General features: G+C 38.1%; 1 protein-coding gene across 2 annotated transcripts in view; it reads left to right on the top strand.

The window, feature by feature from the left end:
• The first annotated feature begins 3,574 nt into the window (after nucleotides 1-3,574).
• Nucleotides 3,575-17,703, top strand: part of LOC140149257 (neuronal cell adhesion molecule-like) — a 29,484-nt gene continuing 15,355 nt past the window's right edge. Inside the window, exons 1-10 of one of the 2 annotated variants that reach the window (XM_072171500.1) lie at nucleotides 3,575-3,986; nucleotides 4,753-4,823; nucleotides 6,873-6,975; nucleotides 8,415-8,581; nucleotides 9,165-9,470; nucleotides 10,805-10,913; nucleotides 11,322-11,500; nucleotides 13,159-13,296; nucleotides 13,821-13,958; nucleotides 14,455-14,526. In XM_072171500.1, the coding sequence (XP_072027601.1) occupies nucleotides 3,976-3,986; nucleotides 4,753-4,823; nucleotides 6,873-6,975; nucleotides 8,415-8,581; nucleotides 9,165-9,470; nucleotides 10,805-10,913; nucleotides 11,322-11,500; nucleotides 13,159-13,296; nucleotides 13,821-13,958; nucleotides 14,455-14,526 (1,294 nt within the window). In that variant the 5' untranslated portion in view covers nucleotides 3,575-3,975. The remainder of the gene's footprint in view (nucleotides 3,987-4,752; nucleotides 4,824-6,872; nucleotides 6,976-8,414; nucleotides 8,582-9,164; nucleotides 9,471-10,804; nucleotides 10,914-11,321; nucleotides 11,501-13,158; nucleotides 13,297-13,820; nucleotides 13,959-14,454; nucleotides 14,527-17,703) is intronic. The other variant, XM_072171501.1, reaches the window with a different exon arrangement.

Raw genomic sequence — 17,703 nt, 5'->3', positions numbered from 1 at the left:
AGGACGTTTCGCCCCACACCAGTACACCCCTGGCCAATTTTGTGGCTATTTTTTGCATGTTTCTCAAACATTATAGCACATTGGTGACAAGTAAGATATGTATATTATAGGGGCAAGGACTACAACTACTGTACTGAAAATTCCGAGCATCTCAAAGCAAGTAGTTATTGATTTATTGATCAAATATTGTTTTCCCTCATTTTTGACTGTAACTCCACAACTGTTGTCTGTGCAGAAATAAAAATTTCCAGTGCCGTAGTTGTAGTCCTTGCCCCTATAATATACATATCTTACTTGTCCCCAATGCGCTATAATTTTTGAGAAAAATGCAAAAATAGGCACAAAATTGGCCAGGGATGTAGTTTAACATGAGCAAATTTGGGTTTTCAATGCCCTTTCAAAATGATGGCACTTAGTGCACACATATCTATTAATTAATATAACATTAAAGATGATCAGCAACATGCAACATCTGGGTTGGTCTGGGAAATATTTTTATTATAAAATTTTATATCTCTACAAAGTAGGCTATCAAACATAACTATGGCTATATATAGGGCCTACCTTCAGTCAGTTCACTCCAAGAAAGTAACAATACCGGTAACAATCTGATCAAAAACCGGGAAAAATTTGCAAATAAACTTTTCTTTGTGTAGACTGTCTAGCCTACAGTTTAGGCTATTTCTCATTGCAGAATTATTTTGTTTACATCGGCCCATTGATAGATTTACCATAGGGCAGAGTGGCCACAGCCTGGGCCCAGGTAATGGTCTTAGGGGGCCAGAACTGATGCCCGTGTACGTGTGTGTGATTTTGACCAAATTAATCTCATATTTGACCAATTTAACTAAGCTAATTTAGCTAAGTTAATTCCTATCTGACCATTCAAGCTCCAATATGGCAAAAAACATTTTGCGCGGTTCGCGCGTAGGCCTATTTGTACTATCATAATAGCCACGGATCCAAATTATGCTGCTGTGCCCATGAAGTCTCCATAAACCTCCAAATAAATCCTCTATTTCATTTATCCCTGTGAAATCAGATAAACACCCTGATTTGGGATAAATCTAAATTAAGTATAAAATGAAAAATTTCTTGTGCTTGTAGGCTATTTATGTGCAATTGTCCCACCGAGAATGTTTCAAACATTTTCCTCCCTCAATGACATGTGACCCAGATACCACACCTCTGGAAACAACAGTATTAAGTATAATGTTTGTTATACGATAATGGGGAGGGGGTGTTTTTTGTCTGTCAAAAGAGGGGGGGACAAAAAAGATTAGCGATCCTTCGAGGGGGGGCAAAAAGTTTTCGAGCGAAAATTTTGAGGAAGACCAGCCCACCCCACCAAAGTATTAATGAACACTCCCTAAGGGCTATAAAAGAAAAAAAATCCACACTTTTGAATTGACAATTTTCGCCCTTTTTTTCTTTAATAAAATAACTGTTTTGGCCGCCCCATCTTCTTCTGCCGCCCCTTCCTTTTCGCCACCCCGCTTTGGGGCGCGGGGGCTGGCGCCCCCAATACGCGCATCATAGGTCTGAGGTAATTATTTGATTAATTTGTTAAATTAATTACTATAAAATAAACTAATACATGCACAACTAAATAAAAGGTATGATCCTTTTTATTTGATCATGATTATTTTTTATTCGATCCTATGTCAATATTATGACATTCAACACAATCCAGAGTGGAGAAGGCAAGAATGTCATGTCCATAACTTCGCACTGAGCATGCTGAGGAGTAGATAGGCCTAATATTCAGAAAAATATAATTTGAAAAGAGTGAAGATTGGATTGAGTAATTTATTTATAAAGTCATATTTTACCAGGATAGCCCAGTATACATGTCTACAGTACAAAGCACATGACATAGGGGCCATGGGGAACATAAAAACATTATAAAATTAAATTACACACATTACACAATCATATAAAGCTCAATGCATAAAAACCTACAGGACAATTTAAAACAAGACAATAATAATTATTTAATATATACAATTATTGTTACATGAGTATTGATAAAAACTAAAATGGATATAAGAATAATAAAATTTTGCAATTGAAGGCAATACAATTCACATAAAATACATAATTATAATCTGGGATGGCATTCAGTCGTTTTGATTATAATGTGCTTGCGACTAACAATTAGGCCTAACTATATATAGGTCTACTTGCAAAATTCACATTTCTTATAATAAATTGTCATGCTTTTAAGGCGAGTGGGATGGCAGGAGCCATTTTCTTTTCACTTCTAGTCATTCAACTGCAGTGTAGGCCTACTTCTTAACATTAAAGGCAAAAAAGACAGAGAAGTTTGGAGTAATGAATTAGAGAGTTGACAGGAAGTTAGAGCCAATAGGAGTTAATGTTCGTTTATTGTTCGTTTATTGTTTGAGGGTATCCATGTTCTCATTATTGATAGTTCGTTTAATTGTCATGAAACATGGTGGATGTAAGCGCGAAAATGTCAGGTTATGGTCATCCGTGGACAATTGAGTAGGCCTACACTGTAAATCCAAGTGTTTAGGGTTTCTGTAACACTTTTTAAACACTGCAAGGTGTTTAATTTTTCATTTACACAGTAAAGGTATAGGACACCTTTCATATTGTTCGGAAAGTAAATGCACATGTGTTTACTTTGGAAATATTTGGTGTGTTTACTTTCTAAACAATTTTGAAAGTAAACATGTTGAATGTTTATAGAATCTAAATACTCTCATGTGTTTACTCTTTGTGTTTATGTGTTTACTTTGGTGTTTAGGTGTCATACCTTTACTGTGTAAATGAAAAATTAAACACCTTGCAGTGTTTAAAACTTTTACAGAAACCCTAAACACTTAGATTTACAGTGAAACCTAGTGTGATCATCATTGAGCACCACATGCATGCATGTGTTTAAGGCCACCCAAGGTCTTGAGTATTGATTGTCGGATTGTCACTTGGTAGATCGTGAAACTTGATAGATGTGATCACAATTTTAATTACGCTTTTGAGCCTTTTGTTACAATTTAGAATTATTTAGCACTCATTTTTTAAGAACATTCGGCAGCTACAGTATGAAAATTCTTGAGTACCAATATTTTACGGTATCTCCCAGTATGACATTGGTGTTATTTACCAAAAAATATATTATGCACATTAGTTAGGCCTATTCCACATATAAAAACTAATCATCATTTCAGGGAAATTATCGGAGCTAAATAACTTTTATGAAATATGATCTTCGTTCGTGGCGTTGTCTTTTGTAAAGACATTTCTTGTTTACACTTTACAGTCACACTGACAAAAAAGAAGTGCTTCAATATTGATGAAAATGGGTAACTTTAAACTAAGACTAGTAAACTAGTGTTGGTTTACTAGTATCAGTTTTAACTTATACGTAATTATAGTGTTAATGTTTTTAAACGAAACTCGGAACAAGTTAACAACGAGATATTCATTGCCAACAAAATCCAGTATATGGCAAGCTTTAAATGGCACACACACAATAGAACCTCGATATGTGCCCAAACCAACAATTAGCTTAGAAATGAAACTGGCAATGGCATCCGGCTTTTGTGATTTTTGCTTCTGATGAAGGGCACTCTGTATATACATGATAAAGGGTGATAACTATTGACATAACTTCTTGATTTAATAAGTTAACAGGAAAATGGCTGAGCTGAGCTTTTAAAACTGATAGGGAAAGTCAAAACTAACAGAATTGTATACTAATTGGGCGTGGGAATCAAGAGTGAAAATAAAGTGGTTGAAATCTGAAAACATTTTGTTCAAGTTTTCATCATTTCATCATAATTCTTGAAGTTACTTCCTCGAAGCCTCGACTCCTCACAGTTCACATTTTGTGGTCAATCTTATCTGCAATCAATACGTTACTAACGTAACATCCCGTCCATTTGGTTGGATTTCTGGTTTGGAGTAAGCTGCATTGGCATATTTGCACTGTGCATCTCATTTCACAAGATGAATTTAAGGTAGGGCTACTAAATTATTAAGTTGGTAGATGTTGTGTTTGAAATAGGCGATTTTGATTTTGATTCTATGGAAATTTCGTTAAATGTACTAATCAATTCTCTTTAAAATATGATTCAATCGACGGAAGTAGCTTCAGGATATAAGATCTGAACAGTAACAAGTTTTGTAATTAATGGAGAATGTTCACTTTATATTCTCAGTGAGCGATCTACTGTTCAAAATTCTTGATGCAATCGGGTGCGAGCCTAAATGAGACTTTGAGCCAAATATATATAGTGGCAGGGTAAAAAAGACAAAATCACAAGGCAGTATATTCTTGGGTTACACAATGATTGATTTTAGAATAGGCCCTCGGACCAATGAAATGAGGTGTCCACAGTTAGTTACACGGGGTTAAATTTCAAACGTGCTCAGATTGTAATAAAGACTACACCAACATGACCAATGCTTTCCTCAGGTCATAAGGATTCCAAAAAAGTATAGTTTGACCTATCTGTGTGAACCGTTTTCGAGTTACAAGCAAAAAGACTAAAGGTCACGTTTTGACCTTCAAATGGGTCAAATTTGGACAATTGCTCCGATTTTTATCAATATGGTCGTTGTTGTAGTAGTGATGTGGGTGGTGTAGTGGTGGTGGTGATGTGGTTATGTGGTGGTGTGGCGGTGTGTCGGTGTTCACGGTGTTTGTGGAAGCATCGGTCAAAACGAAAGTTTATTATAATAAGTAGAACTAACATTTGATCCTACATTATATTTTGTTCTTAGGTTCTCAGGAGAGGCACTATTGTGTGTGTTGTTGACAATTCAGCACTGGTCATTTGCAGAATCCCAAGAATGTAAAGCAAACATATTTTATACTTTTCATTAAATTAAATATATCATAGATAGACCTATTTTTGCCACAGTCTGTGTAGCTCAGTGGTTAGAGCGCTCGCCCGACAAACAAGAGGTCTGGGGTTCGAGTCCCCGCACAGGCAGGTATGTCCGGAATTTTTACTCTGGTATATCTGCCTATGCATGTCATGTTTCCATTTGTAAATTCATGTTTAAATGTGCTAGTGTGCAATGCGTAATTCTTCTTTCCCCTGTATATTGATATATTAAAACTAACGATTAAAGGGAGTTCCGGCAATCATAACATTATGCCTCATATGTTAGAAAAATAATTATCAAGCACGAATCACATGGTTTTATTTAAAACAAAATCATATTGACCATAAAAACGAATAAAAACATTCGGCTCTCAACACGTGATATTCAAAATTCCCGCGCCGAAATAGTCTAAGTGTAATGACGTAATGGTTGTTTGTGCTCAATTGTCGTCAGCCTTCATTGAATAATTACTGGGACGTCATTGCACTCGACAATTTCGGCGCCCGGGAATTTTGAATAGACTATCGGATGTTATTTTTCGTTTTATGGTCACTATGAGTTTGTTTCAAATAAAACCACGGGATTCGTGCTTGATAATCATTTTTCTTACATTATAAAAAAAAGGCATAATGTTGTGATTGAGAGACTCCCTTGAGGAGACTCCCTTTAAGCATCATTAATTTGGTCTCGCGCGCTAGTTTGTATAAATGTTTGAATGTTTCCATTTTCCAGTGTATGATGCGTAAGCCTCTTAAAATGTAAGCTCCTAAAATACTTTTCAGTATACTCTCGACTTAAAGGGGTCTATCACCCAGCTTTGCACAGTATTTTTGTGTGGCTATCTAATTACATTCTGAATACGAAGAATGTTCTTCTAATATCAAATCATTTAGATTGTGAAATTCGCGATATAATACAAATTTTATGGCAAATGACAGAAATTCAGTGTCATTTTGTGACAGGAAAACAGCTACATGTAGCTTCTCTTTTGATGTTTACTAAGGTATGGAGAGTGTGGCCTTCAATTGGGAAGGATATTTAGCATAACAAAGGGTTAGTTCCCGATATACACTGTGGAGCAAGGAAAGTGGTTATTTGCATAGTAAATACACTATTAAATCACCGCGAGATGTAAATTGGGTGATGATGTCACAGCTCATTAGAGTTTGTTTCTCTGTCTATTGCAACTTGTTGTAATAAAAATATAGGTCTTTTGGGAATAAAATGGGTAGGCCTATATTCAATACGAAATATCAACATTTTCGGCTTTTTCTAACAGCTGCATGACATTAGGTATAGTATCAGTAGATTTATAAATTTTACTTCGAGGACATCAATTTGTAATAATTTGCCATAAAATGTGTTTTATGTCGCCAATTTAAAAAAAATCAAAATTACTTAATATCAGGAGGACATTCCTCGTATTCAGAATTTGATATGTCTGATGTGCACTCATGTCCCACAAAAATACTGTGCAAATGTTGCTATTCGATCCCTTAAAATTAGTATTTACAAACAAAATTAGTATTGTCGCACTATTGATTTAAATGGTACACAAGTATTGACATTAGGCCTATTTTTTTACCATTTTTAGTATTCATCAACCAGTATATTATTTTTGCGATATTCTTTAGTAAAATCAGTAAAATACATCCGTACAAGTTGGCAGCTCTGACCAATTTTGTGTTATCTATGTGATTGCCAGATCTTTAACCTATCTTTAGAAAAAGACCGGAATTCAATTGATAAAACAATTTGTGAAGTTTTGTGCTTTTCTGAAGTCACACCGCACACAACCGACACAAAGATGCAGCGTAAAGCATAATGAATACAAAGTTATATCATACTTGTTAACAGAATTTTCGCCTTGTAAAATATTATTCTGCAAAGATTTCATTTTTATGTGTACCATTTCACTTTGATAAAAAAAAAAATTATATCGTGTATAGGTCTAAAACAAAGTGGGCAGTTACAAAAACATTTTCAACGAATAAGCTTATTCAATTTAACAGGTATTTCCCCTCCAACAATAACAGAAGATCTTCAATCTGAAGTCAAGTTTGAAGGAGGCGTCTACACCTTAGAGTGTGCTGCAGACGGGGACCCAAAGCCAAGGTACTGTGTAATTAGCTGTAATTATCATCATTTTAATATAAAATAGACCAAACCATATCTCTTTGTTCCAAGATGTGGCTAAGTTTGATATCAGAAAGACATTCCTCATAAAATGCAAAATTGGTGTGTCTGATGTGCTCTCGGGTCCCACAATAAAAACTAATGCAAAGGTAGGTGACCGACGCCTTAAAGGAGAATTTCGTGATCCTATCATCCTCTTTTATGATATTTTTCAGTAGATATCCACGAAAAAATCTTATTCTCAAAATTTCAATTGATTACGATTTTGTGTTTACGAGTTAGGCATGATTAGGTGTATTACACTGCTCCATAGACATCGTGTTGTAATTTCGTTCTGGTGTTCAGTTCATCATTAAACTGAACGTGCCGCTGTACAGAGATAAACCCTACCACCGCAAAGTGTGGCAGTATAACAAGGCTGACTACTGGGGAATGAGAGGTTTTCTTGCATCAGTGCAGACTGGTCTCTTGGGCTCCAATCTGATGACCCAGAAGAAGCCTGCAGCAACATCACCACTATCATCAGTGATGCTATGGAGATCTTCATACCAGCAAAGCTCGTTATCAAGAAGACTGGAGATAAGGTATGGTTTGATGACCACTGCAAACGAGCAGCAACCAAGAAGTGCCGATTATTCATGAAGCTGAAAAAGAATAACACCAAAGAATACAAAGATAAGTTTAATACGAAAGCTAGAAAAGAGTATAATCGTGCAGAGAAGGTAGCCAGAAAGAGCTATAACAGCAAGTTGAGGAAAGAACTCTCAGATGGCAGCCTCAGCAGCAAGAAATGGTGGAATACTGTTAACATCCTAGCTAGTAAGCCCACCAGAGTTGATATACCAGTGCTTAAGGATGGTCGTCATGTCTACACTACAGCAAAAGACAAAGCTGAAAATTTCTGCCAAACCTTTGCCGCTAAATGTCAACTTGCCAGTGCAGAAGAATCTGCTCCTGAAATTCAGCATTCAGCAACGTGGTGCAATGGAAAAGATAGTCTTCAAGGAAAGACTCTACTCTAGGATTATTAGACCCTATCCAGGGGAAGGCCCTTCGAATCATAAGTGTGAGCGAAGAGGAAGCGATTACAGAGCTGAACATCACATCTCTCCATCAAAGACATGAAGTTGCTGCAGCAACAGTCCGCTACAAAATCAGATCACCAGATCTGAAGCCACTGCTACCAAAGCCATTTGTAGTCAGAAGAGCTACCCGCTTCAGCTTGTCCATACCTTCATATGCTCTCAAAGTACCAGCTTCTAGAAGTCCACATTACCAGTCGTTATCCACGGACCCGAGAGAGGGTCTAATTTTATAGTTGACCACTGTATCTAGTGATGGTTTCACTGTAATGTTTTTTAAATATTTTTTATTTATTTATTCACATTGTTTTTTATCTTATTCATGTATGCTTTTAGCTATTCTTGGCAGATGCGTACAAAATCGTCGGAATCGTACCAAGAACTGGCCTTTAGGAGCAGAAATTTGACTATTAATGAGACCAACAACGTGGAGGGATGGTACCAATGCTCAGCAAGCAATAAATGTGGAACAGCGATACAAGAGTTTCGAGTTATCGTACCACGTAGGCCTTACCTATTAATTCTGATATATTTGAATTCTTAAGGCTACTAAATGTAGTGTAATTATGTAGCCAAAAAGTTTGAAAGCTTTTTACAGACAAATCTGCTCTTTTTATTAGGCCTTCCTTTATAGATTTTATAATGGACAACTAGGCTGGGTCAAAATACTTGAAAAGTATAGATACTTAGGGACAACTTTGTGGCTTTCAATGTAAGCAAACAAAATTAAAGCAGACTTTTAAAGAAATATATGTCATGTATGTAAAATTATTAAATACGCTCATACATGTTTCTGTAGTAGCTATACAAAGATATAATCATATGCATTTTGAATTTGCAGCCAAGTTTGTCTCGTTCACGCCGAATCATTTTAAAGTTATTTATTACATTCGGTAATTGTCAGGAAGCTACAGTAGTCAAAGTATAGATAGTGGAGGAGACTAATCGTTAGACACATGTGACAGTCAGGGGTCCATTCCCTTTTCGAAACTTGCTGCGAACTTGAAATCCAACTATTTACCCCATGCCCCAAGTCAATGCCCCATCATTTTGAGGCGGTTTTTCTGTTCATTTTCTTTCATCCAGAGCTAGAGCCTTTCGATGCAAGGGGGCCCATTGAGCGTGATCTACAGGAAGGTACAGCGGAAAACCTGGTTTGCAATCCTCCTACAGGCAGTCCGCCACCAGAAATATACTGGACAGTAGTTGTTGGGAGTGGAAACAATAAACCGACACCTGTACGCTTGAGTGAACGCGTGAATATGGACAGCACGTCAGGCAATCTCATCTTTGCCAATGTGTTACCTGAAGATAGTGGAGAGTACAGATGCAACGCAAGAAATAGTGGCATAAATATCAAATTTTCAAATTCCATCTACCTGGATATTCAATGTAAGTGTATTATAGACATACTCAAATGCAAGAGATTGACCTGTCCCATTCATTGTCTGAAACAATTTCTTTCACAGCTTCTCACATCCCTCAGACCATATGGAGCTATCATATTCGTGGATGCGCAATAGATTACGTAACGCATTGTTCCTTTGTGCCGATTTGATTTACCGACAAGCTATTCATCGAGAGGTACTTTTTGTTCAGGACAAAAGGGTTCCGCCATTAAATCAGTAACTAACCTGACAGCGTATTAACGCTTTACCAGGCAGGCTTCTCTCAATAAGTGATCAAAAGAATGTCATGTGAAAGCGCACACTTGAGTGAGAAGTCTCTTGTTCTCATACAGAACACAGGTTATAAGCCTATTCATTAAAGTCAAATGGATTTCTTAATATCACGAATATCCATTTTAAAAGCCAGGGGCAAGTGAGGGAGTGAAGGTAAAGGGGGTGAGGGAGTGAAGGTAAAGGGGGTGAAAAGAGAAGCGGATGGGTAATCGAGATTGAAGGGGAAGGTTGGAAGACAAAAAGAAAAAGAAAGAAAGAATGGGAGAAGGGGAGGGAGAAGGAGAGCGACAGTGACAGTGGAGTGACAGTCCCCTAAAGTGTAGGCATAAGAAAGAATAAGTGCAGAGAAAGGAAAAGAAAGGATAAAGAAAATAATAATTATTATTATAGAAACTAAGCGTATAACAACACTAGGCAGCCATTCAATGATGCCAAAACCTGCCAAACGCAAGTCACCCAATTTGCTGGACATTGTACAGTGCACACTCTCATGAATATTGATTGGCAACATTTTCCAACATGTCAGCGCTCAAATCGGACACAATAGAACAATAAACCCTGCAGTGCGTTCTCTCAGACCATGCTGAAACACATGCCTTTTGGCCTATTTTGGTAACCAAGAATTATTTCCGTGATTAGAACGAAATGTTTCTTTGTTTTCAGACCAGGGATAAAGGGATTGTCTTTCTCTCGAATACGGAATATATACCATTACAGGCCATCTTCTGCCTAGCAGAAAACAGTGACCATAATAACGAGTTTGCCTCCTGTGTAATTATGCTCCAGGACTTTGAAAGTATGAGACGGTAGTCTCAGCTGATAAGTCCTGCAACCTATTTTAAAGAAATTGCCCCTTCGATGACCATTATTTGGAATCGGCCCGATGGCCGAATCGGTTTAATATGATGTCGAACCAGATTTGCTAAACTCCCGCACCCGGTCCTGCTCTGGCTGGTTGTGTGAAGTCCAAAACATGTGAAGTACTTACATAATTACAGAAACCAATACCAAGTGTACAGCAGTTCAATATTTTGTCTTTTGTAGCATCGAACCCGTCTGATGACCACGGACCAAGTCTTCTAATTCATCCTCCTGAACATGTGATAGGTCTGCGCGGAGAAACTCTACGATTAGAATGCATGGCGACAGGGAGGTATGATCAAAATTTGAGTTTTTGAGGCGGATAATAAAAATATTGTGTAAACGTGGTATCACGTTATACGAGTGGCTTTCCAAAAGTTAGGCCTAGATCATGAAATCATCAGTCTTTGTTTGTTTGACCAACACCTGATTGGACCAGGCTCAAGCAAAATGCTAAAACCAAGCTTAAAAGCATAAGCATGCTGGTATGGAGAGAACGGAAAAGAAAGGCCACTCCCAACAATTGAACGTGTTGAACTCATATTGCAGTTGTAGAATAAAAGATTCATTATCTAATTGTTTCGTTAAATATGTGCACATGCCGTAGCTTTCATCTTGATTGATTAGTAAGCATGGTGAGATATTATGTTGAGTATTTGTGATATTGCTGACATGAAATGCACCAATTTCCTTTTGACAGGCCAACACCCAATGTGACATGGACACGAGAAGACGGCAAATCCATCAGTAGCCAGGCACGTTTTGAGTATGGCGGAATTGCTTTGGTATTTGATGATCTTGACTTCAGTGATGATGGCATATATAAATGCACAATCAATCAAGGCGTAGTCTCCAGCATTACAAATGTGACGGTGAAATGTAAGTGATTTGATGTTCCAACACTTAAAAAACAAAAACCTCGCTATTGACGGTTTCGCCAATCATTGTTAGTCCTTCAAGAATGACTATCGGCTTAGCTTAAAATCTTCGAAGGACTAATCATGGTCGGTAGACACCATCAGAATGATGGTTGAATATCCTTACTTCCGGTTGGACGTATCCATACTGAAGAGGGTGTATTATCAGCCAGGAAATGATCATACACATGACTAAGGAAGTAGGCACCTCGTCTCTATTCATGACATCGAGCCCTCTTTGATTCTCCTGATACATTCACCGTGACCTTTCCTGCCATAAACCCGCTTAGTGAAGATTAAACCGAGATATGCAGTACTAAACCATTATAGTAATCGATTGTCCAATGCAAATTTATTACCATGTGATAATATTAATCCATTGAGCGATCGAATTGTCCGCTACGGTCGACTAATCCAATCGATAATGACGCTATTGAAATGTACGGGCGGAGCTCCACTGACAGAGTTTTGGGGTATTTTCACTGGTTTGCTGTCATTTACTCATCAAGGCGGTCCCCCGTTATTATAAGGACTACGCTAATGATTTAAAGATTGACATGTAGAGAATAAACCATACTTGATTGACAGAAAGTACTAAGTTTGTACGGGAGTTTGGATATAGATGGTAGATTTCTTTTTCATACAATGTATGGTCCCCCGTTATTAAAGCTTGTACCGGGTTGAAAATTCAGATATTTTGAAAAGAATAAGCAATTGAAACATAGAGCAAGTACTAAAATCATAGCCTTTATACTTTTTGATATATATATGACGCTAACCAGATCATCTCCTATATCTACAACACAGCGCTACCAGTAGGGGTCAATTGCCTATTGTGAGTGCCCCTGTGTTGTGTGCATACATGTAGGCAACAATAACTGCATCCCGGAACTGCATGATGTTAGCATTGTCCCAGTTGATGACATGATTTTGTTGGACCGCATTAGTGTCCGCAATTTACGGAGAGCGGAGTTGTTCGGTTTCATGGCTGTTCGGTTCGGTTTCCCTTAGTCTGATCTTTATTGGTATTAGGCTTGCTATGTTTTTGTACTATGTTGTCTTTAACTTGTTTGAAAGTCCACCAGGGAAGCCACATCGCCCGAACGCTTGCTTAATTCCTCCTGCTTCTTATCATCCTCCTCTTCCGTAACAATGCTATTCATTCTATCCAGAAGAGTGCGGACAACACCCAGTTTATGGTGGTAGTAAGGTGATGGGATTTAAAGTTAATGTACTGGTCAGTGTGGGTGACCTTCCTGTAAACTTCATTGAGTCATCTGCTTTCCGTACAATTAAAGTGTCCAAAAATGGGATAGTGCCTTCTTACTCTTTCTCGTACATGAATTTTATGCTTCACGTGGGGTAGCTTTGATTGAGATGGTTGGTGAGATTGTCTACCTTTATTAACAATCTCTAATGTGTCATCTGAAGACGTTGTTTCATTGCTTGGTAGATTCAGTTTAGAGCGAATTTAAAGGCAGCCAAGCCAAATACAAATAAGTATCTCAGATATCAATATGTGAGCCACTAGTAACGGATTTTAATCAAAAATGTTGTGTAAGTGGAAATATGTGCATAGGGCAAGACAAGTTCTTATCGCCGATTTTTATCTTTTGGTAGCCGCACCTTACATGGACATAGATGCCGTCGTCAACATTCCACCCGGAGGTTCGAAAGAAATTCATTGCACTGCTGCTGGGGATCCTCCTGCAGATACACGATGGCTCTTAGATGGGAAAGAAATATCGCAGAATGGAGGTATGTAATGTTTGGTGAACAGAACCATAGAAACTAGAACACTCGGAATGTAATAAGGTTGCACCTGGTTATGCTTAGCCCCTACATGTCTTTTGTCTCACCATCTGTGAGACTGTATCTTTTGATATCTTGATATGGTGTAGCACGTAGCGATAATGTGATGAACCATAGCCTGCTTGTTAAAGAGACTATATCAAGCGCAACTGAAGCATAATACATGTAGAATATACTTTTATGATAGGGGTTGCAACAAGATGAGATAGAAACATATTTAAAAGAGTAGTTCAACATTCACTTGTCGAGCGTTCATCAGAAGTGGCCTCTCACTTTATGTAATCGTACATCGTTTTTTTGTTTTTTTTGTTTTTCCATTTTTATTCACCTGTACTTGGGCCTGGTGGAAGGGAAAAAAGAACATACAGACATGGACCACCAGACCCCATCTTAACACGCGTGTGCTTGTTTTGTCAGATCATAGGTAATGGTCAGATTCGTAATGACATTTTATGTACATAAAATTTCAGAGATTACACCAAGAGTTCGCGCTGAAGGGAATATCGTTGAAGTCAGGAATGCCTTCATAAATGATTCCAGAACATTGCAGTGTTTCGCAAATAATACGTATGGCTATATCTTCACTAATGTATTTTTGAATACTTTGGGTAAGTATCGCACATTGCGAGGTCCTCCCATCATGCCCATTTAGTCCGAGTCCGACCCAAGTGATATTTCCACAAAATCAGAGATAGGCCAATATAACTATTTTTATTTTGGCAATATGACAAATAGTTTCAACAGGATTATGAATATCTATGTAGATGTAAGTCGATGTTTCTTTGTCATGGGGCATTAAGTGTCACTGTCATCTTACATTGAAGTAAGCCGGCCTTATAATATTATGATTATGACAACTTATGTTAATAGCAATCATTGAGCTAAAAGTAAAAGTTCCAATGGGGGCATAACTCAAAAGGTAGTAAACAAAATTAAAAACCCGACGTTTTGAAAAGATCAAACTTTCTTTTTCTAGTTCTACTGTGCAACAGGTTGAGACAAGCTCTAATCATAAAATCACTGACCTAGTTGGGCATAAACAGGTTCTAGTCAGTGTTATTGTTCATGCTTTTGTTTCTTTGCATGTGTGTGTATGTGCGTCAGGCATGACAACAATGGTGCCAACGGAGCCGAGTTCTTCTGAAGGCACGACAAAGTCTGCATTGACATCACCAGGTAAGTGGAACTGATTGCCGCAATGTGCCAAATCGTGATCAAAGCTATAGATTTCACTACGATATACGATCAATGTCGTTGTGGATCCTACCATCTCCTACTCTGTTCCATAACACTCATTCATTTCGTTTCTTAATCATTTCCATTTAGTCGGGTAGACACATTTTAGCTTCATTGTAAGTGTAAAATTAGGTATTACTATCATTTTTTGCTTTTATGTTGATGTGTGATGTATATAGAATAAGAATCTACTGAGGTGCCCAGCAATGCCCAGTGAGCAGTCACTTCAAGGCCGAATAACACCTAATCTCTACAAAACAATAATTAATGTTAGTGGCAATGATCGGATGTAATTCCATTCCCATCACAATGTCCCCCTCTCCAGCTTGGGCCGTCCCCGGCACACATCTAGCCATAATAGCTGATGGGAAATTATGGTAATACTATTAACTAAATACTACTCTTAATATTTTGATGTCTTCGGTCTATTTGGTACATTGTTCAACGTCAACCCGGTCCATCAGTTCTGGTAGACATCTGTTTGCACATCCTACATTTGTTGTCGGACAGCACATCTGATCCACCCCTCTTCTCCTAGCCAGACCAATCAGTGTCATTTCCTATTGTTCTACTGCAAATCGTCTATAATCAGCTGCAATATTATTTCTCCACACCAGAAATCACTTTCCTATAAGGCATGGCGTTTACACCGCGCCCTGAACGATAATAGGTTTCTCTCTCACTCTATTTACTACTCTGTTATTGTTGCTACTTCCCTCCGCAACTCTTTGACTCACTATACTCTGATTAGGTGCTCCCTCCGCAACTCTTTGACTCACTATACTCTGATTAGGTGCTCCCTTCGCAACTCTTTGACTCACTATACTCTGATTAGGTGCTCCCTCCACAACTCTTTGACTCACTATACTCTGATTAGGTGCTCCCTCCGCAACTCTATGATTCAGTATACTCTGATTAGTTGCTCCCTCTACAACTCTATGATTCACTACACTCTGATTAGTACCTCCCTCGGCAAATCTGTGACTCACTATTATACTGTGATTAGCTGCTCCTTATGCAACTTTATAACTCACGATACTCTGATTAGCTGCTCTCTCCGTGACTTTATAACTGACTCTATTCTGATTAGCTGCCCTCTCCGCAACTCTATGACTCACTATATACTGATTAGCTGCTCCCACAACTCTATGACTCATAATACTCTGATTAGGTGCTCCCTCCGCAACTCAATGATTTACTATACTCTGATTAGCTGCTCTCTCCACAAGTCTAGGACTCACTATAATATGATTAGCTGCTCTCTCCGTAGCTTTATAACTCCCACGGCAAATCTGTGACTCACTATTATACTGTGATTAGCTGCTCCCTACGCAACTTATGACTCCCTATATTCTGATTAGCTGCTCCCACAACTCTATGACTCACAATACTCTGATTCTGATTAGGTGCTTCCTCCACAAATCTGTTATTCGGTATACTCTAACTAGCTGCTCTCTCTACAACTCACTATACTCTGATTAGCTGCTCTCCTAGTCCGCAACTCTATGACTCACTATACTCTGATAAGCTGCTCTCTCCGCAGCTCCATGACTCGCTATACTCTGATAAGATGCTCTCTCCGCAGGTCTATGACTCCCTATATTCTGATATTCTAAGATGCTCTCACACAACTCTATGACTCACAATACTCTGATTAGGTGCTCCCTCCGCAACTCTAGGAAGGACTCACTATACTCTGATTAGCTGCTCTAAATTTATAACTCACTCTATTCTGATTAGCTGCCCTATCTGATAAGCTGCTCTCTCCCTAGCTCTATGACTCCCTATATTCTGATTATCTGCTCCCTCTCCCCACAACTCTATGACTCTATGACTATGCTCCCTCCACAACTCTACGATTCGCTATACTCTGACTAGGAACCATATGACTCGATACTTTGATAAGCTCTTCTTTTCGCAGCTCTGTGACTCCCTATACTCTGATTAGCTGGTATTTCCGCAATGATTCACTATACTCTGATTAGCTCAGTACTCTCGCTGCAACTCTATGACTCACTATACTCTGATTAGCTGATCCCTCTGCAACTCTATGACTCAATATACTCTGCAGAGCAATCACATCATCATCTTTATTACATAATTCCTAGTCACCCTCAAAGTCTGCAATAAATCTAGATTCTCCTACAAACTGTCACTTCCCTCAAAGTCTGTAATAACATTCCGTCCATTATACAAGGATCGTCACCACATTCTCTCTTCGACAGAAAATATCAACTCCCTGCAGTCACAGCCATTTATAGGCGAATCATTACGGTATATGCAATCATTATACTCATTCGTTTCATTTATATCCATTTTGATGTCTCATCTTTCATTATAATTTCAGATGAAAGATGAGATACAAAATATTTTAGAGACAAACCTTCATTTCTGTCCTAATATAATATATTCTTTCATAATTATTATAATTATTGCCATTAATTGCTTTTAGGGAGTATTCAGTGCGTGCATAAATAGTATCCATTTTTGCTGTAGTTGAAGTCGTGATATTCATGCTTTTGGGATAGAGAAATCAGATTATGCGTTTGTTTTCGATCCCTCTCCATCACCAACCTCAGTGGCAGTTGAGATTGGGTTAAGCACTTCCTTTGACCTTCTCTTGACCCAAAGGCTGACAGTAAAATTGTTAACTTGATTGTTGGGAGTGGCCTTTTTTTCTTTGTTCTTTGTCTTCAAATCTGTTTCTCGCTTCTCTTTCCATACAGGCCAGCATGCTTATATAGGCTTTTTAGCCTGGCTTGAGCATTTTTGTTTGAGCCTGATCCCATCAGGACCCAAGCGTGTCTCCATACGGAGCAACCGTTTAAACGAACACGGGAGTGTTTGTTGGGTGGGGGTGGGGGTGTGTGTGTGTGTGTATTGTGTCATTAACAAGGTTAAGTTTTACATGCGCATGTGGATGTGGTTATTTCTTTCTTGCTCTATTATTCTAGTATAACGAAGCATTCTAGACAATACAACACATTCCTTATTTGGTTAATTTTTACATGATGAACATGTAATTATTGTGTATTTCACTAAACTTTTAACCCTTCATAACGTAAGTAATTGTTCGTTAAGCTAAGTTACGAATACCAAATACTAGACGTAACTTTA

Source organism: Amphiura filiformis, chromosome 3, assembly GCF_039555335.1.
Source record: "Amphiura filiformis chromosome 3, Afil_fr2py, whole genome shotgun sequence".
Taxonomy (NCBI): domain Eukaryota; kingdom Metazoa; phylum Echinodermata; class Ophiuroidea; order Amphilepidida; family Amphiuridae; genus Amphiura; species Amphiura filiformis.
This window is presented reverse-complemented; position numbering and strand designations above follow the sequence as displayed.